General features: G+C 40.0%; 2 protein-coding genes across 3 annotated transcripts in view; one reads left to right on the forward strand and one right to left on the reverse strand.

The window, feature by feature from the left end:
• The window catches only part of MFSD6 (major facilitator superfamily domain containing 6), a 72,638-nt gene extending 47,311 nt beyond the window's left edge, over window positions 1–25,327 (forward strand). The window contains exons 3-8 of one of the 2 annotated variants that reach the window (XM_082841853.1): window positions 4,983–5,080; window positions 18,702–18,863; window positions 19,788–19,886; window positions 21,115–21,395; window positions 23,074–23,098; window positions 23,248–23,359. In XM_082841853.1, coding sequence (XP_082697979.1) covers window positions 4,983–5,080; window positions 18,702–18,863; window positions 19,788–19,886; window positions 21,115–21,395; window positions 23,074–23,098; window positions 23,248–23,258 — 676 coding nt within the window. In that variant the 3' untranslated portion in view covers window positions 23,259–23,359. Of the gene's footprint in view, window positions 1–4,982; window positions 5,081–18,701; window positions 18,864–19,787; window positions 19,887–21,114; window positions 21,396–23,073; window positions 23,099–23,247 lie in introns of both variants that reach the window. The other variant, XM_082841852.1, reaches the window with a different exon arrangement.
• NEMP2 (nuclear envelope integral membrane protein 2) overlaps window positions 21,130–27,484 on the reverse strand; it is a 49,471-nt gene continuing 43,116 nt past the window's right edge. Inside the window, exons 10-12 of the transcript XR_014326292.1 lie at window positions 26,350–26,480; window positions 24,835–24,917; window positions 21,130–21,234 (exon numbers count right to left, since the gene is read on the reverse strand). The gene's annotated coding sequence lies outside the window, so the exon portion shown is untranslated. The remainder of the gene's footprint in view (window positions 21,235–24,834; window positions 24,918–26,349; window positions 26,481–27,484) is intronic.

Raw genomic sequence — 27,484 nt, forward strand, 5'->3', positions numbered from 1 at the left:
TGCAGCGAGCGGGGGCTACTCTTTGTTGTGGTGCACGGGCTTCTCATTGCGGTGGCTTCTCTTGTTGCGGAGCACAGGCTCTAGGCACGCGGGCTTCAGTAGTTGTGGCTCATGGGCTCTAGAGCGCAGGCTCAGTAGTTGCGGCACACGGGCTTAGTTGCTCCGCGGCATGTGGAATCTTCCCAGGCCAGGGCTTGAACCCGTGTCCCCTGCACTGGCAGGCAGATTCTTAATCACTGCGCCACCAGGGAAGTCCTGCTAGTCTGTCTTCATCTCCACCCAGCCCTGGAGCAACACTTCTGTGCGTTGGAACACTGTGTCTTTGTGCGAGGGCTGGTACCACAGGTTGAGTGCATGTTCAGACTCCATCTGCAAATGCTCCATGTCTGGTTGATAAGAACCATTCTTATCCAGGGCATTTTGTTTTCATCCAGTGTTTTTTCTTTTTTGAGGAACCTTTCTGTTTCTCCATTAGAGGCTTTGCAACATGCTTGCTGCCAATTACTCATTCGGCTGAGAATGGGTTCTCTTTGCGTGGTGTTGCTCTTTCATCTCATATATCTGAGAGCATTGTAGGATAATCCTACTTAAATCTTTCTCGGCTGCTCATAACCTGTATTGTCTCTGGAATAGAGAATAATTTCCAGTTTGGATCTGGGCTGGAAAAGTTCACTTATCTCTTCATAAATCCTTAGACTTTGATCCGTCTTACATCGTTCAAATACCCTCTCTGCCTGCAAATGCTTGAGGTTTTATGGTTAACCTTTCTATTGTTCCCTCTGCCTGTGATGCTTGTCCCTCCTCCTTTGTCCGTTTGCTTCTAACCCAAGTGTCCTGGGACCCCCAGGGGTAGCTAAGAACCTCTCCTTTGTGTAGCCATAGCACTTTGTGCAGACCTCTTAGGGTATTGTATTTAACTTATTTGCTTCTGTGCCTGTCTCCCCACTAGACTAAGTTCCTCGCAGGCAAGGAGGATTTCTCTTCATTTTTATTCCCTTTCATCCAGCACAGTGTATGTTACATAGTGGTATCTCAGTTAATGTTTATTGAGCAAAATTCATGTTCTTTGTAATTTAGAAATGTTCTCAGGGGTTATTCAGTCATGTTATATTATAGATGGTTTAAATTAGAAAAGTAGGACATCATAATTAACCCACACTCTGTTAGGAATTGCAGGATGACTCACAATTAATTGCTTGTGTATCTTGAATACTGTCATTCTGAAAAACAAAAACACAAGTACCAGTTTCATTATAAGATAATCACCAATCAACTTATCCTGTCAACACTGTGGGTTGTGGTTTTGTAAGAAATTAGAAACTCATAAGTACTTTTCTTCTACCATTATATTTTGCTCAAATAAAGAATCAAGGAGTTTGACCAGTGATTTGGGTTTTCCATGGTGTAGTGTTTTCTGCTGAATCATCTGCTCCTTACCAATTGTGTTCTTTATAGATCAGTTATCTATAACACCTGTTCTAAAATTGTCTTTATTTCTTGTCTACTTTTATACTTACTGACTTCTTGTTGTGAAATAGGAAAGCAATGATGTTGTTTCTGAGCTATTTCACTGTAGGTGTTCAATGGGTCTCTGTATGTCACTGAGAGGCATTTTTCAGACTATTTTTCTGTATTTCCAGACCTCTTAATGCTCAGGCAAATTCTAGGACTCCAAACATATGCTCTATATTCAGCATAAAGAATTTGTCCAGAAGATGAGCTAGTAAAACATATTATAAATTCCTTTTTATTAGCAAATCCTTAATTTCATGAGTGTGCATGTATTCATTTCCTAGGGCTGCCATAACAAAGCACCACAGACTGGCTTTAAAAAACAGAAATTTTATTTCCTTACAGTTCTGGAAGCTAAAAGTCCAAGATCAAGGTGTTGGCAGGATGTATGTCTTCTGAGGACTTCTCTCCTTGGCTTGTCTTCCAGTGTCTTCACCTGGTCTTCCCTCTGTGTCTGTCTCTGTCCTAATCTCTTCTTATCAGGACACTAGTCATGTTGGATTAGGGCCTACCCATATTACATCATTTCACCTTAATCACCTCTTTAAAGGTCCTATCGCCATATCTAGCCACACTCTGAGATACTGGGGGTTAGGACTTAGACCTTCAACATACGAATTTTGGAGGAGACACAGTTCAGCCCATAACAGTGAATACTACGGCAGTTTAAATATCCCATTCAGATATTAAAGAGATTCTTAGGTTGCTGCAATACTTTTCAGTGATTATTCAATAAATATGTTGTCTACTTCTTTCCCTTTTCATAGATCAAAACTCTGCCTTCCTTTCTACTCATCATTTTACACTTGCCGATTTTTTTAAGCCATCGGCTTTGCCAGAATGGTTGGTAAGGGAGGAATGCTAGTGTCCTCTCTTTTGGAATTCTGGGATAAAAGTTTTATCAGAAAAAAGAAGGATACTTGGACATTTTTCTTTAAAATAATAATAAGAATAGTAATAATAATACCTTTTATTGAGTGCTTATTATGGGCAACTCACTGTGTTTTAATTATCACAAGCCTGCAGAGTTGATGTTGTTGTCTACTTGATATATGAGGAAATTGAGGCTCTAGGAGATGAAGTAATTTGTGCTGGATACTTCTGATTTTGTGTTTTCACCTTTACAAAGAACTATCAGTTCTTTGGTCCCAAAGAACTATCAGTTGTGAGATTACAAACATGGAAAAGAATTGAAAGGTATATCAAGCTCGTAGTCACTGGGCTGGTTGGTGGCAATCTGAGACCTAAGGGTCCGAGAAATTACAGACTCCAGTGGCTGAATTCCACGGGGGTAGAGAGAGGTTTGAAGGCATAGCGCAACCTACCTCTTATGTGTTACTTAGGGCCAGGCCCTGTGGACTGTGGCCTGGATTGAATAGCGGTTGTCATGGTAACCCTGATTGAGAAGTGGGCTCAAAAGAAAGGTATAGGATAGGCAATATGAACACAAGGAAGATGTAGTACCAAATCTTTTTATGATGGGATTATGGGCAAGAATTACTTGGAGCTGCTTAGAATGAGCTAGGTCAGTGGTTCTCCACCTTTGGCTCAGTATCTGAATAACCTGGGGAGCTTTCAAAAGCACAGAGCCTGAGTTCCAATCCTAAAGAACCTTAACTGAGGGTGGCATGGGCCTCAACACTGTAGTTTTTAACAGTTGCCCGAGTAAATCTGATGTACAGGCAGAGTTAATAAGAACTAATGAGCTAGGTCAGAGGTTGGCAAGCTATGGCCAGGGGCCAAATCTGGCCTACTGCCTGTTTTGTAGGACCCAGGAACTAAGAAAAGTTTCTATACTTTCAAGTGGTTGAAAACAAAATCACAAGAAGCATACTATTTTGTGATACATGAAAATTACATGAAATTTAAATTTCAGTGTTCATAATTCGAATTTTATTGGAACACAGCCATCCATACTTATTCATTTACATACCGTCTACGGTTGCTTTCATGCTACAGCAGCAGAGTTGAGAATGTGCAAAAGACCTACAAGACCTATTTACTATATGGCCCTTTATAGAAAATGTTTGCTGACCATGAGTTAGGCTAAGTTGATGTCATCAGCGGGGCTGCTTTAGAACCTGGAAGGAAACATATTTGTGTAACTTGTGTGTTTGTATAGTGTATTTTGCATTTTAATCTCCTGTGGGCTTTTCGTTGCTGTTTCCTAGCATTGGGACCCTGGCTGACGGATTTATAGCAAGTTTGTTCAGCAAATTTTTTATCAAACAGGTTTGAAACATACTTTTTTCTTCAAAACATACAAGTAAAAAGAGCGTAAAGTCCAAAGAATATGACAACCCAGACCTTTTCGTTATTGAAGAGCTCCTAAATCCATTCTAATATCCATTTCCTATCCCATCCCCACCCCCTCAACCCTTTTGTTGTCTTTCCCCATATTTCTTCCCGCTCCATATTTGCAGTTAATACCAGCTGGATGCCTCAGAGCATTTCGTTTCCTTGATCCAGTGTTGGAAAAAGAGGACACTGTTTATAAGAATGATTTTAATATAAAAATACAGTTGAGTAAGATTAGGAAAATACCACTGATTGTCAAATTGGTTTATTTCTTTTACCTTCTGGTTTTCATCCACTTGGATTTAGAACACAAGAAAAGCATTAAGGTTGGGGAAAATTAACAGAAAATGGAAAACAACCAAGAAAAAGAAATCCCCTGGGTTGTGTTTTTGTAGAGAAGTAGCCACCGTTTGCTTCCAAACCAGCCTGTCTGGTTCAGAATGAGAGAGATGGCAACCTTATGCCTGGATTCACCGTTTAAGGCCTTTGTATATTTTGTTTTTACTCATAATTTTTGTGGTGGTGATTGTGAGAGTGAAAGCTAGAGGCTGATATATATTTATCAATTTTGTAAACATGTGATATCATGGATTTTTTTTTTTTAAATAATGAACTTGTATCAATTGAACTGATAGGAAAAAGTGTTTGATTTCCAAATCGTTATTATTCATCATTGGATGACAGTTTTCAATGACCTTGAGAGTCTCTTTGTGCAACTGCTTGGTGTCTTGGGTATTGCAAGCGGGGCCACATATTCACATGTTCTCATTTTTAGCCTGTCCTTCCCCCATCATAGTGAAGTGGCTGCAATCCCAGGCATATTTACCCTACAGCCACCTGGAAGGAAGCCAGCAATGTCATTACAGATGGCAGTATGCCCGGACTATCTTAAAAAAGCATCATCTCTGGTACTAATTAAGTTTCAGGAAGGGTGATGTTTGCTTTTATATTAACAAGCATTTTGAAAAGGCTGAGAGCAGATATGTTAGAAGCAGTTTTCTTATTCCTAAGAGTTTATGGTTAAATTTAATTGTCCTTTAGCTTCCCCACTTCTGAGTTTGGAACACTGCCTGCTGGATGATGGATGTTTGGGGCAGGGGAAAAACTAGGTGATATTTGCATGTTTTGTATCTCTACCAGAGCCTCAACTTATTTTCCTTTGCTTTTTTTAGGGTTCTGTACATTGGCCTGGCCTGCAATACGGCTCGCTATATTTATATTTCCTACCTGGAAAATGCCTGGACCGTTCTCCCCATGGAAGTTCTTCAAGGCAAGTTAACAGTTGGAATTAGAATTATTTTTCTACCTGAGTTATGACTACATGAAAGTTCAGTGGCCCTCAGCATCTGACTCTACAAAGGAAGGGCAGAGGCACTGTTTTATATGAGTTTGAAGTGTTGTGAAGGAACAGGTTACGTCAGGGCGCTGGTTCTTCAGTTCCTCTGAGTGTTCTGTGTTTGTTGAGCGAAACAAAGCTGGATTATTTCCCACACCCTTGTGTTTAAACAAAGAAAGAGGAACTCTGCAATAAACTCTCATGTACAGCTGTTAGGTGTACACATCCAAAGGTGGTTTTAAATATAAAACTATTTATATTTTAAAGATTTTGGTATTTTTGTAGGTTAACTATACTTACTGCAAAAAAAAAAGGTCATAATTATTATATTTCTTCAGTTACTTTGATCACACCTAGTGATTTGTAACGCAAGCTTTATAGTCAGGCTGTTGTTTTCCCATGCACCTTTAAAATCTTTGCTCAAATATCCTGACCTGAGTTCTTCTCTTTGCTTCACTGGACCCTTCAACATGTAACTTTGAAAAAAATTTCTTGCCATGTGGCTTAAGAGCAGTGAAAACATTGATTTCTATTCATTAGCTCATATAATCCAGACTGTATCCTGAGAAGTTCTGTTAGCAGCTTGGCTAAACCATTTGGTGATTGGCATTATGATTAAAATAAAGGTTCAGGATAACATCATTGGAGTTGAGGTCTTCCGGGGCTGCCCAGGCTCCTAAATCATTAATTGTACCAAACAGTCTATGACTATATACAATTTTATTAGCTTTATAGATTGCCATTGTCATTTTCCCTAACCCTGAGGATGCAAATGCCATACAATCAACGTAATTCTTTATCATAATATCTAAGATGAAAGACTCACAATTATATATCTAAACAAAATGTATAAAATGCAAAAGCTCATTCACCAAATCCCATCGTGGCAATGAAAAAAAAAACCTATCCTAATTGAAAGGAGACATAATTTATAGTCACATTAAAATTATAAAATTCAAATATGGACACACTTTAAAGGTGCTTTTCTCAGGTCTGATGCAGTGGTATAAATGATGAAAAGAGATTTTGTTTATAAATATATAGAAAATGGAAATTTGGTCTTATAATAAGAAATTATTGTTTGTAATAATTAGAACTCTTGAATAGTCTTGAGGTGGGGCATACATCTCAGTATTGTGTCATGTAAGAAAAACAAGGCACAAAATATGAACTGCAGGAAAGAAATGTGCAACAACAAGGTATAAGCAACACAGCCTTAGGGGTTCCCACCTCTAATTCTGACTCTATTCTGTGAGGCAGGGTGCTCGCCTGACTTAACTGCTTTATTTATTGGTATGACACCACGTGCAGACTCTTACTTAAAAAAAAAACAACAAAAAACAAAAAAACTGGTATACCTGTTATAATAATACATGCATAGACCTTTTTCTCTCCTTTTAATTTAATATGAATTAGATAAAAAAGGATGGTTTGCATTAGTGACTTAAGAATATAGAGCAGGGACTTCCCTGGTGGTCCAGTGGCTAAGACTCTGCGCTTCCCAGTGCAAGGGGCCTGGGTTCGATCCCCGGTCAGGGAACTAGATCCCACATGCCGCAACTGAAATCCTGTGTGCTGCAACTAAGACCCGGTGCAGCCAAATAAATAAATAAATATATATATATTAAAAAAAAGAAAAGAGAGCAAAAGAGAGAAGCTTTTTTAAAATAGTGGTTAAAGAAGACATTTATAACAAGAGAAGAATTTTATAAGAGGGAAAAAACAAATGCTGTTGTGAATCGAAAACGTCTTTTTTCCTGTTAATTTATTAAAGATATGTTAAATAGCCACCAGGAGTCACGCAGCATGCTGAGTGCTGGGAATATAATTAAAAAACAATATATTAACTTAGGCCTCAAGGTCTCACTGTTCTGGAAGCCAGATGTATAAATACATAATTGCTACCCAGTGTGTTAGATGGAATCAGAAAAATGTGCCAGGTAACAGAGAAGGAGCTCCATGGAGGGAATGATTAGCTTTGTGAAGCAGAGAGTGGGAGGATGATATTATTAAAAGATTCCCCAAGGAAATCACAGATAAGCCGGATTTTGAAGGGTGACCAGGACCCCACCCGGGGGCCTAAAGAGAAGCAGACATTTTGGCACAGAGAAGAGCCACGTGCCAAAGCACAGCCGTGGAGGGTGGAACGGCATCTCAGGGAACCTGAGTGGGAGGCTTTGGCTAGGGCTCGATGGTTTGTCATCCTAAGCTGCTGACCCAGTACATATTTTTATAATATGTACTTATGTGCACCTTAGGGCAGGTATCCCTGCTTCCCGTGGCAGGCTACAGTTCATACCTCTGTGTTTCATTTTATTTCCCCCGTGCCAGTAGAAACCTAGCTACTGATCTGAAGCAAGTAAAAAGGGGGAATCTGTAAATACGGGGAGTCTCCGCATCTAACACAGGGCTCTGTGACCAGTTCCACAGAGCTCTTTGCGTCTAAAACTGGAGGAGACGGTTTCATTCCCTGGCAGAAGTGAGTGCTGAGTGTTTTGGCTGTACAACAAAAAATCCCTTGCCTTTGTTTGACCCATGCCCACCCTACGGAAAACAGTGGATTATCTATGTGGAATAAATCCTGTTTCGTAGGAACACACTTCTGACTGAACAGGTTTGTTTTTCCAGTCTGAACTCTTCCAGATTTACAAGCTCATCCAAATGACTTTAAAGTCCCTGTGCTTAAGGCAGCTCTACTTAGGATGCAGTAAAACGAGAAATGATGACAAAACACGGAATGATTTAATTACAGGACCAGCCCACTATCATGATAGATGCCCCTTAATCCCTTGACTGGAACTGCTACCTGATGATTTCCAAAGACCCAGCCTTAGGAGGGGGGAGGGTGGGGAAGCAGGACATTGGCTCTCATCACTGATGGTCGTGACACTGAACAGTCAGCACTTCCACTCTTTGATTCCGGCCCCAGCGCCACACAGAGGGTCTTCTTGAAAAATGGAGCTGAGGGCTTTCCTGGTGGCGCAGTGGTTGAGAGTCCGCCTGCCGATGCAGGGGACACGGGTTCGTTCCCCGGTCTGGGAAGATCCCACATGCCGCGGAGCGGCTAGGCCCGTGAGCCATGGCCGCTGAGCCTGCGCATCCGGAGCCTGTGCTCCGCAACGGGAGAGGCCACAACAGTGAGAGGCCTGCGTACCGCAAAAAAAAAAAAAAATAGAGGTGAGGTCTAGCTCTTCAACCTTTCACCCCGTGCCTCATCCCTAAAACACCATGAGAACTAGTACCACCTAGTGGAGCAACGGAAGGGGAGGAGACAAGGGATGTGCTTTATTCCATATCTCTGACTACTCATCTCTTCCTCTTTGGGGTTACCTGTAACTGAGGGAGGAAGATTCCTTGTTATCCTTCATTCCCGGAAGCTCTTGATCATCATCTCAGCATGTATCTCCTCAGGCTATGTTGGTAATAATTAGCTGATGGGATGGGGATAAAGCAAATTTCCTCCTCTCTAGACCCCTAGGAAGGAGGCTATGTGGGTATCTATTTTGGGGTCAAGGTAAGACTGTTGGGGATTATGAGGATGTTTCTTTCCTATGATCTTTCTCACATTTAGCAGCCAGTGTCTCTTGCAGCCTTTTAGCCGTTCACTTGTCTTTTGCAGCAAACATGTTATTCAGTAGGCAACGGGTGCCACCATGTAAAGAAGCAGAAGATGTATTTCCTACTCATAAGGAGCCTGTAATTTATTTTAAAAAGACGCAGTGGGTCTAAGTGCCTAAAAGCATTGCTGGGTGCAGTGGAGGGGTTAGGATAGTTTATATTTATTTATAGGATCTCATTTTAAGAACCCACATGTTTTTCTCCTTTACTTCTGTACGAGAAGCATTTAAACATATTCTTGATTGTGATCCAGAGTATACACTTCTGATAAAAATCACAGTCAAATTTTTTATGCTCATTTTTATGCCGGTGTTTGTTGTGAATCCTTGCAAGACTTTGAGATGGATGTGATTCAAATTATTTTTGCTATTAAAATGTATTTAAGGAGAGTAAGGCCAGACCAGGGCTGCTGTAACTAAAGAGGTCCTTTTGTGGTGCTCAAATTAATGGCTCAAGCACTGAAGGGTGAAAATGAGGTCTGTGTCGCGTCCTTCTCTGCAGATTGCTTGATCGGTAGGATCTGGGTTAAGATTATGATGAAAGATAGTTTTTTAATGTCACCAGTAGGAAAGCTTGAACTGACGTTTATGAAGCTTTACTCTCTTATTTAGTATGCCTGCTCAGCCGAGTGAGAATCATGTTTTCCTTCCTCTCAGGAAGAACATGGAGAAATTATGAAAGCATTACAATGTAGCCCTTATCTGACAGTGGAAATTCTAGCCGTGATTCCAGGCTGCCTGACTTAACCCTTAAGACACAAGTAGCTTGTCACATGAATATATAAGATATACAAAATGCTCTAAGTTTAGTATTTCAGTGAATAAAATTGGCATACGGATGTCATTGATGTTACTGCTAAAGTTAATTTTTAATCAGAACAGTCATAAATTGTAATAGAGCAGTTTTATTCTTTATCATTCCCATGCTTTACAGTTACTAAAAGTTCTTATACAATCTCTTAAAAATAGACATTATTTTGTCCCTTCAGAATTCATTTTAAATATCTTCTGCTGCAAGAATCCTTTTCTGGCAAACTGCATCTGACACTTAGCTCTTCCTTTTCTGAATTGTTCTCAGAGTTATGGACTATGTTACACAGTTTAGCACTTAATTGTTACCCAATTATTTTATTTAACAAGTACTAGTTTTACTTCCTGACTTAGTTTTAACCCTTAAGTGCAAAGACCACACCTTACAGTTTTCGAATTCTCCAAAGAAGCATGCACACAGGAAGATATACTGTAAATGCTTGTTGTTTGATTTCACAGTCCCCTGCAAAATGTACTATAGTTGATATTTTCTAATCATTAAAGCTTTTGAATAATAGAGGAAGTTCTATCTTAGAAGCTTATAAATATGTGAAGGAAAGCTGAAAACTAAGTTTAAAAGTTGAATCTTTAATATGTTAGCTTTTTCCCTAGGATACCATCCTGCCATCCATTGCACATTTGTAAAAACAGCAGTGTGTTTTAATCATTTACTTATGTCCCCACCTCATTCTACAAATTATTTGAGACAGCTTACCAAAATATGCAGTAAGCTGGAAACCATAAAGTGCTCAGGCTTGAATTAGACTATCTTGTATTCCAGCTCCCCTACCTATAAGCTCTGTGTCCTTTAGGCAAGCTGCTTAATCACTTTAAGCCTCTTAGACTTTTGTGCTACAGAATAGGCTAATGAGTACTAAATAAACTATTCTATGCAAAATATATAGCATATTACCTGGCACATAGTTAGCCTTCAATAAATGTTAAATAATATGCAATAAAAGTAAAATAAAAAGTTATAATAAAAATCAGGACCAGGGGAAATGTAACTTAGAAGATTCTACCCTAAGAGGTTACATTGCAGTTATGCATGAGAGCCCGGCCATAAATGACTAGTCAGTGTACAGTGTTTTTAAAGTTATCTTTGGGGAAGTGAAATTTTTACTGGCTTTGCTGTAAAAGCAGTTCTCACGTGTGGCTTGCTATGAGGAGACATTGGGCATATAGTATATAGTGTTGTTAAGTCTTGACCTTAAACACAGGCAGTTTGGGGTGGCAGTCTCCTAAGACCTGTTTGAAGGTATGCCAAGGGTATAACGCCAGCATGTAAAATTCACAAAGGCCCCCAAAACATTGTTGTATTAGTTATAGACTTTTTTTTTTAAAGCAACTTACATGTCTTTCTTTTTTTAAACTTGCAAAGTGAAGCTTATAGAAACTTCATTTCTTCTTTCCGTTTTTACTCATACGTGGGAGTTGGAAGTTTTCTCCATTGTTACCCAGGGTACCTTTTATCCACAAGTGCTTTCTTCCTTATATCCCAGCCCGCAGGCCACTGCCTGCTCAGTTTCGTTTCAGCTCTCTTTTGCTCAGCTGCTGTTACGTGTCAAGCCCAGTGCCAGGTCCTGGTATGAGCTCCTCAAGGAGCTCAGTCTGCTCCTCCTTCAGGTAAATCCTGCCCCCTTCCACCCGCCAGACTATAAGCTCTGTGGTGGTTAAACACGTGTTCTGTATATTGTCACAGTCTCAGTGCAGAGCAGGGGCTCCGGCACGTGGTCTGGGTGCTCAGTAAGGACTGTTGAGTGAATGAATGCAGGAGATTCTTGCAGTGCTGCACATGGGTGGGCGTGGAAGTGCTGATTGTTGCGTGTCATATATAAAGTCTCTTTCATGCGACACAAGAAGGTTCATGAAGCTTCTGCTGGGTCCACTGCTCTTTGTGGGGTCCTCTACTCTTTCTGGAAGGTCCATTGCTGTTGGTGGCCCTGCCTTTGGCAGAGATACTGGCTTGTTCACCTGCTATTTCCTTTTCTTCATGGACACACACTGGACTCCATTTCCTAGCGTTCCTTGCAGTTAGGTATGAGCATATGACTGATTCTGCCCAGTGGAATGTAAGCAGGAATGACGTGTCACTTCTAAACCCAGCCCATAAAATTTTCCATGTGCCATCCTCTCTTCCGTCCTTTGCTGGATATCGGTGCCCAGGGTAACCATGTGAGGAAGAAGACAGAGTCTCTGCAGCCTGGGTCCCTGAATGACTATGTGAAGCAGAGCTGCTACTCTTCCTGTGCCTTGACCATTGGACTTTATATGGGCTAGAAAAGAAAACATCTAATGGGTGAAACCACTAAGATTCTGAGGTTTCTCTCTTACAACAGGAGCATTACCTTAACCAATACTGCCTCCTTTTATCGCCTGCCCAGTGGAGGGTTTGTTTTTGCTTTGGTTTGGTTTTTGTTTTCTTGCGTTGTTGTTTGAAGAGTAGTCTCTTACTGGTTTTTACCAGGTTGATCTTTCAGAAACTTTTTTTAATCTCAGCATTTGAGAGGTACACCGAGCTAACTGAAATGTATGCTTTGGTCCATCAATGGAAAAGGTTTGTCACAACTGCTTTAGTGTGCCACTGCTAAAGGGATATGTGTGTTGTGTTCAGTAAGCACAAGTCAGTGGCAGAGCAAGAAAAACAAAACAATACTAGTTCCCCGATACCGCATCAGTTCTCACCCCTCCCATGCCATTATGATGTGATTTCCCCAAGCCAAGCAGCACTGTACAAAAAGCAGCTGTCTGGTCCCAAGGGACCACAGTAAAGGTAAGAAAGGACTGAGAAGCTAAGTTTCCATGACCTATGTGGTCTTCGAGCGTTATTTGTTGTCAGTTAACATATGGTGTTGAATTGCCACTCAAACATATTTATTAAGCACCTGTTATGTGAGTTGGTGTTGAATTGCCACTCAAAATTATCAGTAGTTTTGTAACAAGTAGCCAAGGAAGAGTTAATAACATTGCAAGGAGAGTCAATTCATGTGCCTTTGTTACTACTGTCAGTCACGGAGGTAACATCCTTTTATTCTTACTGTTTGATCCACCAACTTAGTTACCTCATACTGAAAGGTTTAAAAAGGTATAGCTCTAGGGTAAACACATTTACCAGTGACACAATACATTTGCTTATTTATTTCATCATGTAGAGAATAATCATCTACTCCTTTTTCACAGTTCTCTAATAAAAGGGAAAGAAGTAGAAACATTTTCTTTTTTCTGCTTATGATATCTTTTACCCTCTAAATTTTAAAGGAAAGTTGTTTTATACCTAAAATACCATTTTACAAATACGGAAAATGGTGGAATTTATTTTTTCAGATTTCTAGATTGCTTTATTACAGAGGACCAGAACACAAGTGCAGTAAAAATATTGGCAAGCGTTTCAGATTATTAATATGATTACTAGGTTGCATATTCAAGTTTAAGAACAAGAACCAAAACTCCACAATTGTCATTTGTATACGAGGTATCGTTATCAACCCAGTCCCCTCTTGTGGATTTACATTTGCTGGTTCTTTTCTAGGAAGTAATATGGATTCTTCTATTTACATGATATTTTGAAATAAAGGTATTTCAGAGAAACCAATTTTAATTCTACATCTACCCTGGAAAATGTTGGAACATACAAGCCAAATGGCTTTCATTCTTCTGCTTTTAGGACCAGAGAAAAAATTTTTTACTAAATGCTTTACTATTTTTCCCTTCAGTTCATGCCCTGAGCTGCTTTAAAGAGTGTTCCAATGATCTAATCAGTCCCAAAAAAGCAATGAGGAAACTCTGGAATTCTAACTACAGAGAATCTTTTATAACTGCCACATAATACCAGCCAACAAATTTTAACAATAGTTTAAAAGTATCCTAATTTAAGTCATCCTGCTGGAAAATGCTTTAATTATCTTAGAAGACTCAAAGGTTTAGAAAACCCTTAGAATTAAAAAAAAAAAAAAGAAAGAAACCCTATTACTGGAACATTTTGTGTGTGTCCAAGCCTTCACATTTAAGAGAATAACTGCTAGAATTATATTTGATCTAGAATTATAGCGAAAATATATTTGTTACTGTTTTGGTCACATAAATACATAGACCCATCTTTGTCTACTTGTAAATCCTGTAATTGATTGGTCAAACATAGACATAACAATAGACTTGGCATCACCATCAAAGTTAATTGACAACCATCTGATGTGGTTTCAGGTCTTTGATGATTCATCTTTAAGAAATAATTTCCAAAATCTATGCTGGATGTTACTATTGAATCTAATTAATGTTGAATAAATTTCATTTTATTTCTCATAATATTTTTGAGTTTTTTCCTTAGTGTTAATGAAAAACTATGCATATCTGAAAAGAAATGGAGTTAGCTGCATCTTTAATAATCTATTCTTTAAAACATATAATATTTTAATTGTGTATTACTGTGTCAACATTTACAGTTAAGACTCTATCCAGGCATTATTCAATTCTGAGAAGGCTGGCATTATCTAAGGTACTGCAATTGTTTAGTCAGATAAAGCAAACACTTCATTTGAATTCTGTGGAAATTAATTGTGCATACTGCCTCTTCCATCTTTCTAGTTAAAAAACAGCCTACTTGAAATTATTACTGAAACATGTAAGAAAAATTATTTTGCTATTTCTCAGTTTACTATAGGGCATATAATCTAATGTACCCAGTGAAAATAGTGTTTATTCTATTATGGATCTACTTAAGTAAAATCATCCGGGAATTTGATTATATGTCCGACATTGTGAATTTTATCTTGTTAGGTGCTGGATATTTTTGTATTCCTACAGATATTCTTGAGATTTGTTCTGGGACACAACTAGATTACTTGGAACTAGTGTGATCCTTTTGCGTCTTGCTTTTAAACATTACTTAGATGGTACCAGAGCAGTGTTTAAACTAGGGCTAACCCTTTCATAATACTAACACAAGACCCTTTTGAGTACTCTACCAATCCCAGGAATCATGAGTTTTTCCAGTGTGGCTGGTGGAAACAGGTATTATTCCCAGCCCTGTATGGGTTCTGAGGAATGCTTTCTGTAATGCTTTTGGGGCGGTTCTTTCCCTGGCTTTGGGTAGTTTCTATACACGCTCTTGCTAATCAGTACTCTGCTGAATACTTGAGGGAAACCATCTGCAGATCTCTGGAGTTGCTGTGAAACTCTCTGCTCTCTGGTACTCTGACCTGGAGCTCCAGCTGCCTTGGTCTCCCCAGACTGTCGGCTCCATCTCTTCAACTCACTAGTTCTCCCTCTGTGCCCTGCAGCTTTCAAACTCTGACCAGGCAGTAAGCTGGAGCGCCTCATTGTTTCCCATCTCTCTGAGATCACTGTCCTTGTTGGTGATGTCCAGTGTCTTGGGAACTATTGTTTCATATATTTTGTCCAGTTGTTTGTTGTTTCAAGAAGGAAGTAAATCCAATCCCTGTTGTTTTATTTTGGGCAGAAGCAGACTGTCAGATTAAATCTTAAATGAATATTAATCTTTCAGTTTAATTTTCTAAAACATAGGTTGAGTTTCTGTTGATATTATCTCCAAATGAGATTATTTTTCAGGAAGCAAGTCCAAGACTTAATCTAGGCAGAACCAGATGATCTCTTAATCCTTTCCAGCTATCTATAAAACCTGTTGTGACAATATCTTCCTATTACATTTATTTTCCTTATTAGTTTTTTGGCTGCATTGGGTCTGAGTTGTGGCATATGGGATCTTTGTTGAGGCATGTGGGATCTTTTTCGTTATGGCATGCAGTCTGCTCGGGTTTCTCTCTAGCTGTGGCGTGCAGGTTTTCTCTCTCTAGTTGTGGCACGCGGGCTCCAGGGCATGTGGGCTCTGTAGTTTGTGGCACGTGGGCTCTCTCATTGGGGCGTGCGAGTTCAATAGTTGTGGTGCATGGACTCAGCTGCCCCGCGGCATGTGGGATCTTAGTTCCCCGACCAGGGATGGAACCCACGTCCCCTGCATTGGAAGGTGGATTCTTTACCACTGGACCACCAAGGAAGTCCCTCTTCCTATTACACTTAAAGCCGTGCTCTAGTAAAGATTTAAATTCATACAATGCACAGTTGCTGTACATTAAAATAATCAAATTTTCTTTCACCTGTTATCTTTACCCTCCCCTCCCTGCCAACAAATGGTGAAGATATAATTAAACTGGTAATGAGGCATTGTAAATAGTCCCTACACTCTTGGAAAACAAACTGGAGCTGTATATTAAAAGGCAAAAAAAATTTATATTCTTTGAATCATTAACCCCACTTGTAGAATTATAGCCAATGTAAATAAGATATGTAAAAAGCTGTATCTCCAGGGCTTCCCTGGTGACACAGTGGTTGAGAGTCCGCCTGCCGATGCAGGGGACACGGGTTCGTGCCCCGGTCCGGGAAGATCCCACATGCCGCCGAACAGCTAGGCCCGTGTGCCATGGCCACTGAGCCTGCGCGTCCGGAGCCTGTGCTCCGCAACGGGAGAGGCCACAACAGTGAGAGGTCCGCGTACCAAAAAAAAAAAAAAAAAAAAAAGCTGTATCTCCAAAAATGTTAATCATAGTGCTAATTATAATGGAAAAAATTGGAAATAATCTTTTAAAAGTGAAGTATAGTTCATTTACAATACTGTGTTAGTTTCAGATTACAGCAAAGTGATTCAGTTATATTTTTTTCAGATTATATTCCATTATAAGTTGTTATAAGATACGGAATATAATTTCCTATGCTATAAGTAAATCCTTGTTGCTTATCTCCTTATGTATAGTAGTTAGTATCTAACTAACTAACTATACTAACTAACTACTATACAAATCATACTCCTAATTTGTCACCCCTCCTGCCCTCCCTCTCGCTTTTGGTAACCATGTTTGTTTTCTATGTGAGTCTGTTTCTGGTTTGTATATAGATTCATTTGTATAAGTTTTTAGATTCCACATATAAGCGATACCGTATAGTATTTGTCTGATTTACTTCACTAAGTATAATATTTCTAGGTCCATACATGTTGCTGCAAATGGTAATATTTCATTCTTTTTTATGGCTGAGTATTATTCCACTGTGTATATGTGTGTGTGTATGTATGTGTGTGTGTATATATATATATATATATATATACCACATCTTCTTAAGCCAGTCATCTGTTGATGGGCATTTGGGTTGCTTTCGTGTCTTGGCTGTTGTAAATAGTGCTGCTATGAACATTGGGGTGCACGTACCTTTTCAAATTAGAAGTTTTTCCAGATATATACCCAGGAGTGGGATTGGTACCTCTATTTTTAGCTTTTATAGGAAACGCAATACTGTTTTCCATAGTGTTTGTACCAATTTACATTCCCACCAACACTGTAGGAGGATTCCTTTTACTCCACACCCTCTCCAGACTTTTTAACGATGGCCATTCTGATCCATGTGAGGTGATACTTCATTGTGGTTTTGATTTGCATTTCTCTGATAATTAGCAGTGATGAGCATCTTTTCATGTACATGTTGGCCATCTGTATGTCTTCTTTGGAGAAATTTCTATTTAGGTCTTCTGCCCGTATTTTGATTGGCTTGTTTTTATGATATTGAGTTGTATGAGCTGTTTATATATTTTGGATATTAACTCCTTGTTGGCTGCATCATTTACAAATATTTTCTCCCATTTCTTAGATTGTCTTTTCATTTTGTTGATGGTTTCCTTTGCTGTGCAAAACCTTTTAAGTTTGATCAAGTCCCATTTGTTTATTTTTGCTTTATTTCTTTTGCCTTGGGAGACTGATCTAAGAAACTATTGCTACGATTTATGTCTGAGAATGTTTTGCCTATATTCTCTTATAGGAACTTTATGGTGTCATGTCTTACATTTAGGTCTTTAAACCATTTTGAGTTTATTTTTTGTATATGGCATGAGGGAGTGTTCTGGTTTCATTGATTTACACGTAGCTGTCCAGCTTTCCCAACACCACTTGTTGAAGAGACTGTCTTCTCTCCACTGTATATTCTTGCCTCCTTTGTTGTAGATTGACTGACTGTACATGCATGGGTTTATTTCTGGGGTCTATTCTGTTCCGTTGATCTATACGTCTGGTACCCAGTAAGAGGTCAATATCCAAAATATATAAGGAACTCTGACAACTCAACAGCAAAAAACCCAAACAACCCAATTTGAAAATGGACAAAAGACTTTCTCTAAAGATTTACAAATGGCCAAAAAACACATAAAAAGATGATCAATATCACTAGCCATTAGGGAATGCAAATCAAAAGCACAATGAGATACCACTTCATACCCATTAGGATTGCTATTATAAAAAAACACAGAAAATAACATCTGCTGAGATGTGGAAAAATTGGAACTCTTGTGCATTTCTAGTAGTAATGTAAAATGGTGCAGCTACTGTGGAAAGCAGCCCCTCACAGTATTAAATATATTATTACCATATGACCTAGTAATTCCACTTTTAGGTATAGGCCCAAAAGAACTGACAGCGGGGACTGAGATACTTGCACATCAGCGTTCACAGCAGCAGCAGTCACAATAGCCAAAAGGGGGAAACCGCCCAAATGTCCACTAGCAGATGAATGGATAAAAAAGTTACAAGGCTACATATCCTTTAGCCTTAAAAAGGAAATTCTGGCACATGCTACAACATGGATGAACTCTGAAGACATTGTGCCAAGTGAAATAAGCCAGACACCAAAGGACAAACACTGTATGATTCCACTTATATGAGGTACCCAGAGCAGTCATAGTCATATTCATAGAGACAGAAGGTAAGTGGTGTTTCTCAGGGCCTGGAGGTAGTATTGTTTAACGGGTGCTGAATTTCAGTTTGGGATGATAAAAAAATTCTGGAGATGGATGGTAGTGATGGTTGCACAACACTGTGAATGTACTTAAAGCCACTGAACCATACACTTAAAAATGTTTGAACGATAAATATTGTTACGTATATTTTACCACAAAATATTTATCTTTATTAGGTATGTATATGTGTGTGTGTATATATATATATACACACACACACACACACACACACATATATATATATATATATGTATATAGTTAAGTAAATAACTCATGTTCCAAAAAAGAGTAATGTAAGGAGTGCTGATCGGTCACCCTGCCCGCTCCTCTTCCTCTCCAGGAGTGACACACGCGGCCATCTGGGCAGCCTGCATTTCTTATCTCAGCGCTGCGGTTCCCCCAGAGCTGAGGACATCTGCTCAGGGCATCCTGCAGGGCCTTCATCTGGGTTTGGGGAGAGGTTGTGGAGCCATGATCGGAGGCGTGTTAGTCAATTATTTTGGTAAGAATGGTTTTCCCTTTTTCTCTTTCTTCTTTGATGAAAACTTAACAAATTTTTTTAGCAACCCCTCAATAAACACTCAGATTATTACTGAAGATTGCCAGAAGCTAAACTCCATTGTTCATATATTCTCTTTCTAGCTTTCATGGTAGTCAAAATTGCAGAGCAGTATGCTTCAGTAGTTAAGATGATTAGAGCCAGCTTGTAACCGTGCACGCTTCTCTGACAGCTTAATGCGATGCTACACAGATAGCTCAAAGGAGCCAAACAAATGAATAATCACATGTGCTTTTGGTTTGAAGTAAAGTACCCTAAACCTGCTGATAATAATGCTAGAGGAAAGAGAGTTCATCATTGTTGTTCCATCAGGAGATTCTGAACCAAAAAAATCTAACTATATGCTGGCTTTGGTAACGTCACTGCATCTGTGACAACAGTCTGTCTGCCCTGTCAGATCTCCCTTATTGGAAATACAAGGGCGGGGCTGAGATGGAGATGGCATTATTCTGCTCCAGGAATCTTGAGTATTCAGGTCCCTAGAAGGTGGGCTCAGAGATGTCTGAATATATAGCACTACTTGAGCTCGGCTCTTCTAATTACAGATTAATAAGGTTGTTTAATATATAGTTAGGTAAATTGTCTTTATGAAGAGAGCACCACTGAATTTTAAAATGGCACTCGGAGACAGTCCTTTATTTTATAAATGCAGTTTTAAAATTTGATCAATGACAGATATCCAACACCAGCACTTGGATCTCTTGACATCTGCCCAGACCTGTGCTTTTCCTACTATATGAAGCTAATGGCCATTTGCCATTCTTTGCTCTGCTGCCTTTGCCCTGAACTTTAGAACATTGACAGTTTTGGATGAGGGCTACCTGTCTTTCCGGGAATCACTCTGCAGAGTGCTGTTTGTTTCCACAGGGGCTGCTGCAACATTCCGAGGAATTGGCATGGCCTGCCTGGTGATCCTCCTGTTCTTTGCCCTGATCCAGTGGCTGGCGGTGCCAGATGAGCAAGAAGGTAAGCATGTTCATTGTTCTTTAACGGTTCTAAAGGTTGAAGCCGTGGGGAATTCTACACATACCCCTCAGAAACCCAGAGGTGGAAACAGAGTGCACCACAGACCTGCATGGCTAGATTTTCTCGGGGGTGTATCAGTGAACTCGTGCACCATTGCTGGAGAGAAGCCACTTGCTACGTTGAAAAGAACTGGTTGTTTTAGGCAGCTTGCTTTTGTTTTGTTTTACGGTACAAGGTACTGGGGAAAGTAATTGGTTTTAAATTTCTCTGGTGTTCTAAAGAGATTTAAAATTTACATCAGATATGTATAGGATTACACAGTAATTTTACTGTTAGGGACAGGAAGTGGGATTCATCTCTGTGCTTTTACCTTCATTTGATAAAAATGTCTAAACCTTAAATTTGAAGTTTTCCCTTAATTAGGCATGGCCTTCTTAAACGTATCATACAGAAAGAAGGTTATATCCAATATAATGTGTTGATGAGAACAAGCTTTCAACTTTTGGGGGGAATCAACTTTTTTTTTTTTTCAATGAAGAAGGCCAACCATTAAAACAAATATTCTTTCTCAGCTCTTGGGTCCTGGAACAGGGCTCATCTTCTATGGTGTCCTGTCCTTTGAGGAGCATTTGCCTCAAGTACCCGAAGTGCTTCTGTTAAGAGAAAAACTAACTTGTTACAGAAACCCCAGAGACAGACTTTAATTCCAACAAGTTACTCAGAAGGAAAGACCAGTACTGACTTTTCTTATTCTTGTTCTTTTATAATCCTAACTAGATCATCTCTCTTATGCAGCTTAGTCCATGCCTTCAGTAAAAGGCCAATAAAGGCAGCTACTGTGTGGTTTTTCCTATTTTGATGCTTATCTTTAAAAATCTCAATCCTGTAAGTGGGCCTAAGGCAACATTCACTATAACCTATGCCCCACAGATGTTATATACGTTAACTGAACCAATACATTTCATAAATAAATATAAGTTGATGTCTGTTAAGCCCTGTAAGGAGACCCTGGAAGGTAAACATCACATTCATTTGCTCAGTACTTGTGCCAAGTAGAGAAGCCGCCCTTGTTACACGGCAACTTATCAACATTCCCAAGCATACTAGAACGGGCTTATCGAGGTTGTCCATTTGTTCAGTTTTTATTATTTATTTATACATACATACATACATCTGTTTAAATATGTAAAAACTCTGAGAAACGATTTAAACATGGCTTTCTCTCCAGACAAGACGATGCTGGCAGAAAGGATTCCTGTTCCTTCTAGTCCTGTTCCCATAGCAACCATCGACTTGGTCCAGCAACAGACAGAAGATGTTCTGCCACGCGTTGAGCCCAGACTTCCACCTAAGAAAACCAAGCACCAGGAAGAACAGGAGGATGTGAACAAGCCAGCCTGGGGTGTCAGCTCCTCTCCCTGGGTGACCTTTGTTTACGCACTCTACCAAATCAAAGAGATGATGCAGCTAACAAGAGACAACCGTGCTTCTGAGATACAGCCTTTACAGGTAAAAAGTTCCTCTGCTGCCTTGCCTTAAGCAGGCTCAGTTGTTTCAGTTATTCAGTTATTCATTCAACAAGATTTATGGGAGGTCTGGTGGGGGAAATAGACATGCAGACAAATAATTTCAGTGCTTTGTGACAAGTGTATTATAGAGGTGTATACAAGGTTCCATAGAGGGAAAATTCTGCCTTATGCGGTTCAGGAAGGCCTCACAGAGAAGACAGTACCTCTTGAAAGAAAGAAAATAAATCCATTCTGATTTTATATTTCTTTGAAATGTCTGTTTTGGTGGACATTAGTTACAGTATGGATATATGGTTCTTGCCTTGGTGAATTATATATTAATCTCTGTAATTTAAAATTTCTAATGGGGACATTCTATATAATAGGACCTCAATAAATATCTGATAAATTAAGTAATACTCTGAGCCACTAAATGGGTCTGACAGGACACCTAACTCCGTGGAAATGTGGTTTTGCTAGCGGGCTCACCTGAAAGATAAAAAGTGTGGTTTTTCTTGTCCCTAGAGGCGTGGTCTCTCCTGAGTAACGTCGAATCGCATGGATAAAAACACTGTAGGTAATTGTAACTGAAGCTATATAATACTTTTGGAAAATGTTTAAGCGTAACTTCTGTGAACAGTTTAGCCACAGTAATGAGTCTACTTCCCCTGTGTTTTTATTAATCACTCCCTTTCACTTGATGAATCATGTCAGCTCTATATCTAGAGTAGCTTCAGAGGACACAGGAGGAAAAAAATAAAGGGGAAAGACTTTAAGAGTAGTTTGAGTAATTTCCTTAATTTGAACTACCTCAATTAAATTTATCACAATTTTGTAAACTGACCTGTAATATTTCTCTAATTTAAACCAAATCTGATTCTTTGCTGATAACCATATGCATTCTAGTCCATGTATGATCCTGTTGGTTTATCGAGATGATAAACTCACACAAATCCTCTGCTTACAAGTCAAGGAAGATATCAGGGTAGGAGGAGCATAGAAAGGATGTGAAGCAAGGAGGTGATGCAGGAGGAAAGATGAGTTCTGCCTGAATGGCAGTGTTTTCATTACTTTGGATACTCACCCTTGTTTTCACAGAAGCCTATTAGGCTTAAGTATCATTAACATTTTTTATGATACATTAAGATTAATAAAAACTGGCTAGTATGGCTTAGCTACTCTTATGAAGAAGTCATTATACTAATATTTTTTCTTTTACAGTTTAGAACTACAGAAATAAAACTTTTGTTTTTCTTTTTTGGTGCTCAGCTCTTTGAAGCGATGGGTACTAATTCAGAGGAAAATCCATAAAAAAAGAAATGTTTCCTGATTTTTACAAACCAACTTTTAGTGTGTACTTTAAAATCCCAACTATACATCAGGACTCAATTTCAGGACCTTCTTTTCCTGGCCCTGTCTCCGAGGCTGAGGATGCCTTCCTCACTTCCTGTGGGACAGGGTGCTTTCCAGCCTTGAATTCTCTGGTCTTAGCAAGTGGACTGAGTTCCCGTTCCGTGCCGCTTGCCCAGTGACTTGCCACAGTGGCTGGTGGGGGCCCAGTAAATATGTGCTGATGTAAATTGTTCTCCTAGGAGTAACAGGCATGTTGGTAGTAACGTTCCTTTATCCACAAGATACGTCTGCTTATAGTGTCTGTGTTTTTCATGCGGCTTGGACAGTTGCACGTAGGAAAGGAGATGAAAGGTAAGACATTCTATCCTTATTCCTCTGTTACTTGTTTCCTGAAGTGGTTACTTCAGGATGATCTCCCCATGTTTCGTATATCTTACTTGAAAGCATATAAAAAGTTTGCTAGCATTGACCATGGGGCACCTCCTATTTTTTCCTTCCAGGGGACCAGTGAGGATCGGGAAACTTCTCCAACTGGTGGAGCCCGGCCTGGACCACGTGAGGCTCCCTCTGACCCATCAAGAAGCCAGCCGTCCCCTCAAGCAGCAGCATCTCAGACGCAGAGCAGCCCCACTCACCCCAGTGTAGACCCGCGCAGGGAGGAGACTGAGGACCAGCAGGCTCAGCCTGCCTCTGGGGGACACTGAGGGGTCCTGCTCATCTCACACCCTGCATGGAACTGGGCTCCTCTGCCAGCACAGAGGGAGCACCTTGAGGAGCACAGCACCACACATGCTGCTGAATACCTGAATTCATCACCGCAGAAATACACACACACACACACGCTCACACACGTAGAAGCTACAGTACATATTGGCAGAAATAGGTCAACTTCCGTAGTCCCGCTGGAGTCACAGAAGGAAAATGGATTTCAGTGAGGACTTTCAGTTCTTGGATTGGTAGGTTAAGGACTACAGGACTTCTCTGCCAGGGCAGTAAGAGTCGAAACCAGCAGTTACACTAAATGAGTGGAGGGAAAGAAAGTGTTTCAAGGTGAATGCTGATGATATAATTTCCCTCTTCTGATTATTTATCCTAATTATTTGGTTCTTAATGCAAACTGGGAAGAAACAGAATACATCTATAATTTTGTTTCTCTTAAAGAGAACAATTAAAAAAATTTTAAGACATATTTTAAAAGTAACCAGATAAAAGTTAGTGGCATCTATGCTTTTGTTTTAAAAAAAAAAGGAAAAAGTTTCATCAGAAACTTGGCATATCTCTAGCAAATATATTTTTATATGGGTATGGTGTATAATGAAAACAGTCAATTCTTTGAGTGGCAAAAGCTGTTACTGACTACTGCAAGCTAAGCTGAGCTTTAAAATGCCTTTTGTTTTAAATGGGCTTTAAGACCAGAGGAGGGAATATTTGAAATCAACCAACCCACTTAGTATCCTGTGGCTTGATAGACAAGGGTTTACTAAATATATTGATACTGTAACTAGCCTCTATCACTATTTACAACTTTATAGTGATGTGGGCTCTAATTAGCTGATGGACTAAAACAAACACACAAAATCACTGAATTCCTAAGGGTTTCTTTAATTAAGCAGTACTACTTACAAATAACAGTATAAGATTTAAGTGCCTAGGGAAGGGATACAATTTTTAAAAATTACATACTGGTTCAGTTTTTTTGTTTCGTTTTTGGTGAGGGGAAAAAAAGGTGGTGAATAGGAAACCAGGAATGGAAAAGACAGAAATAAGAAGTAAGTACACTTTCCAATGACTAAAGAAAAAATTCTCAGTATATTCTTTCCCACGAAGACATAGTCAGACACTGGACAGTTCAGATACAGGCATGCTACTGTAAATATTACAGCTACAGTCAACAATGGCCGGGTGACTCATGCATAAAGCTTGCTGCTAAAAATGAAAGCTGAGGTTATAGGAAGCCTTGGGGGAGGGCTGTGGACAAGGGAACATTGCTTTAGCTGAAGGAAGGTCAGTTATATAGTGTGTACAATACTGTGGATGAGTACAGGAGAGAGGAAAGAAAAGAACAGAGTTTAAAATGAGCAACTCACCTTCCTCTCTGACTCTGATTAGGCAGGACCAATTATAAAGTGAGGACTTCTCCATGATACAGTACTTCTGCCCACAACTGCATCTGGAAGAAGAAAGTCTGCACTCGGGTATCTAGCTTCACCACAGAACACAGCTTAAAAACAAAATAACGGGAAGAAATAGAATTAAGCAAATAGTTATTTTTGCACTTGAACTGAAATGTACTGTACTGTAAATTATCATGACTCATTTTAAGTGACCTTTAAAAATCAGATGTATTTATTATGCTTATGTAATTATAGAAATAAAGAAATGGGTGACAGGCTGAACCTCACCTATGAATGTACAGTATGTGGATTTGTGAAACTGACTGTAGGAAGTCAAAAAACTTCTACTGTGTCTTGTGTTTACAGTTCTGATTTATTCCTCTGAAAAGCCTGCTGTTTTGGAAATGCACAGTTGACATGTTGAAATAAAAATAAATACCATTTTTAAGTATTTCTTAAATGATAACGATGTGACCAAACAAATAAAAGTCCTTCACTCTGTAATGAATGAGATCAAACTCTACAGGCCTTTGTTATGAGACGTTTACTGTGAGAGGTGATTAAACAGTGCAGTAATTTCCAGCCTTTGAGAGCAGACACCTTCATGGGTTTGTGGACTTTGTGACTTCCTCCTGTCCTCAAAGTGCCATTTAAAAAAAAAAAATTAAAGTGAATTCAAATTAAATTTTGATTCGAGAATTTTCTAATCCCTTTTGAGATCCCCTGGAAATACCCAGGGAGGTCACAAAGCCCAGGTTGGTAATCACGACCTTAATGACTTGTTTCATATGCTTTTCCCCATAATTGTAGAAAAAGTGAATTACGCAAGGCGCTGAGCTCACGTGGATCCAAAGAGGTTAGTTACTGATTATTAAACTATTACTCAAGGCCTTAAGTAGAATAATAGATGACAATAACACATATACCTCCACCAGCCAATAAACCTCATGAAAAGCCTAAGGAATTCACAGGAAGAATATCGCTGCCTTACTGGCTTATTAGTCTTGTCACGGGCCACACGAAGCAGACAGTCGGCTAAGTGCTCCCCTCTGATTTGCCGTTCCTCCAGGACTGCTGGGCGTGGAGGCTACTGGTGGTGCTGAGACCATTATTTAAGTGGTATTCCTTGCAGCCAATCTGGAGATAAGCAATGATTCCAGGAAACAGGGAGCCACACCCACTGTTACTGGGTGCTTGGTGTGTGCTGATGACATCATCGTTTTGTCCTAACAACAACACACTATAATACGTATCACTACCCCCTCTTTAAATGAGGATTTTGGAGCTGAACTCGGCTTACGTTACGGGAACAAGGTCACAGTCCCAGAATTCAAACTCAGACCCGCCTGATGCCCAAGTGCAGGTCCACCCAGGACCTTCTCCAACCCCAGGAGGCGGGGAGGCCACCCTCTGCTTCTGTTGTGGTAGAACAAGCCTGAAAGCAGCCCCGGCCATTCTGAACCCTTACCTTGTGTGCCTGATACTCACCCTGTGTAGTTGCAGTTCCATTTAGGATCGCTAGCTATTCCCAGATACATAGAAATCCAGCGCCTTCAAACTCCTGCTGCTCTGTGAATCATGAGTGCCACTCTGGAGATAACTCGGAAGGTCTGGCAACCCTGCAGAGAAAACTTGGAGGTTGCAGGGACTCTGAAGACCAGTGCCAGGGGGGCTGGGAAGGGCCAGCAGACACACCCACCGCTCAGTAACCTGAGGCAACAGCTTCGTAAAGCAGCACTGTCAGGTGTGGTAGCCATTAGCCACAGGTGGCTATTAAGTGCTTACAGTGTGGCTAGTGCATCTGAGGAGTTAGATTTCTGTTATTTATTTTTTTAACTAATTAATTTTTGGCTGCATTGGGTCTTCGTTGCTGTGCGTTGGCTTTCTCTAGTTGTGGTGAGTGGGGACTACTTTTCGTTGCAGTGCACGGGCTTCTTGTTGCAGTGGCTTCTCTTGTTGCAGAGCATGGGCTTTAGGCATGCGGGCTCAGTAGTTGTGGCTCGTGGGCTCAGTAGTTGTGGTTCGCGGGCTCTAGAGCACAGGCTCAGTAGTTCTGGTGCACGGGCTTAGTTGCTCTGCAGCATGTGGGATCTTCCCGGACAAGGTCTCGAACCCGTGTCCCCTGCATTGGCAGGTGGATTCTTAACCACTGCACCAACAGGGAAGTCTCTCATGTTATTTAAATTTAAACAGCCATCTGTGGCTCGTGGCTACCATACTAGACAATGCAGGAACAGAGGAAGAAAATTACCTTTGGCAGATCTCTGGGTCTTAGTTTTCTCATCTTCATTGTGAAAGACTGGACCCTAAAATTAACATTATTCTGTGAAGATGAGGGCATGCTGTGACAGAGCTGACTGTAGGCAAATAAAAGATGATTTTCCCTTCAGAAATTTTTCTCTCCTTGGGTGCAGTGGGACAAGACAAAGCTACTTCTGAAGCCCCAAACCACTCCTGTGTCGTTTCAGCAAAGCTCTAAGAATTCCTGGCTCAAAAATTCCAAACCATCAGGCAGATGGGAGAAAGGTCAGTGCCTGGATGGGTACAGAATAAAGGGGTGAGAGAAAGGGGGAGTGGGTTCTCAAATCACTAAGTAATTTACCTTATGAGAGGACAAACTGTG

The sequence above is a fragment of the Leucopleurus acutus genome (assembly GCF_964270905.1).
Source record: "Leucopleurus acutus genome assembly, chromosome: 6".
Classification (NCBI taxonomy): Eukaryota; Metazoa; Chordata; class Mammalia; order Artiodactyla; family Delphinidae; genus Leucopleurus; species Leucopleurus acutus.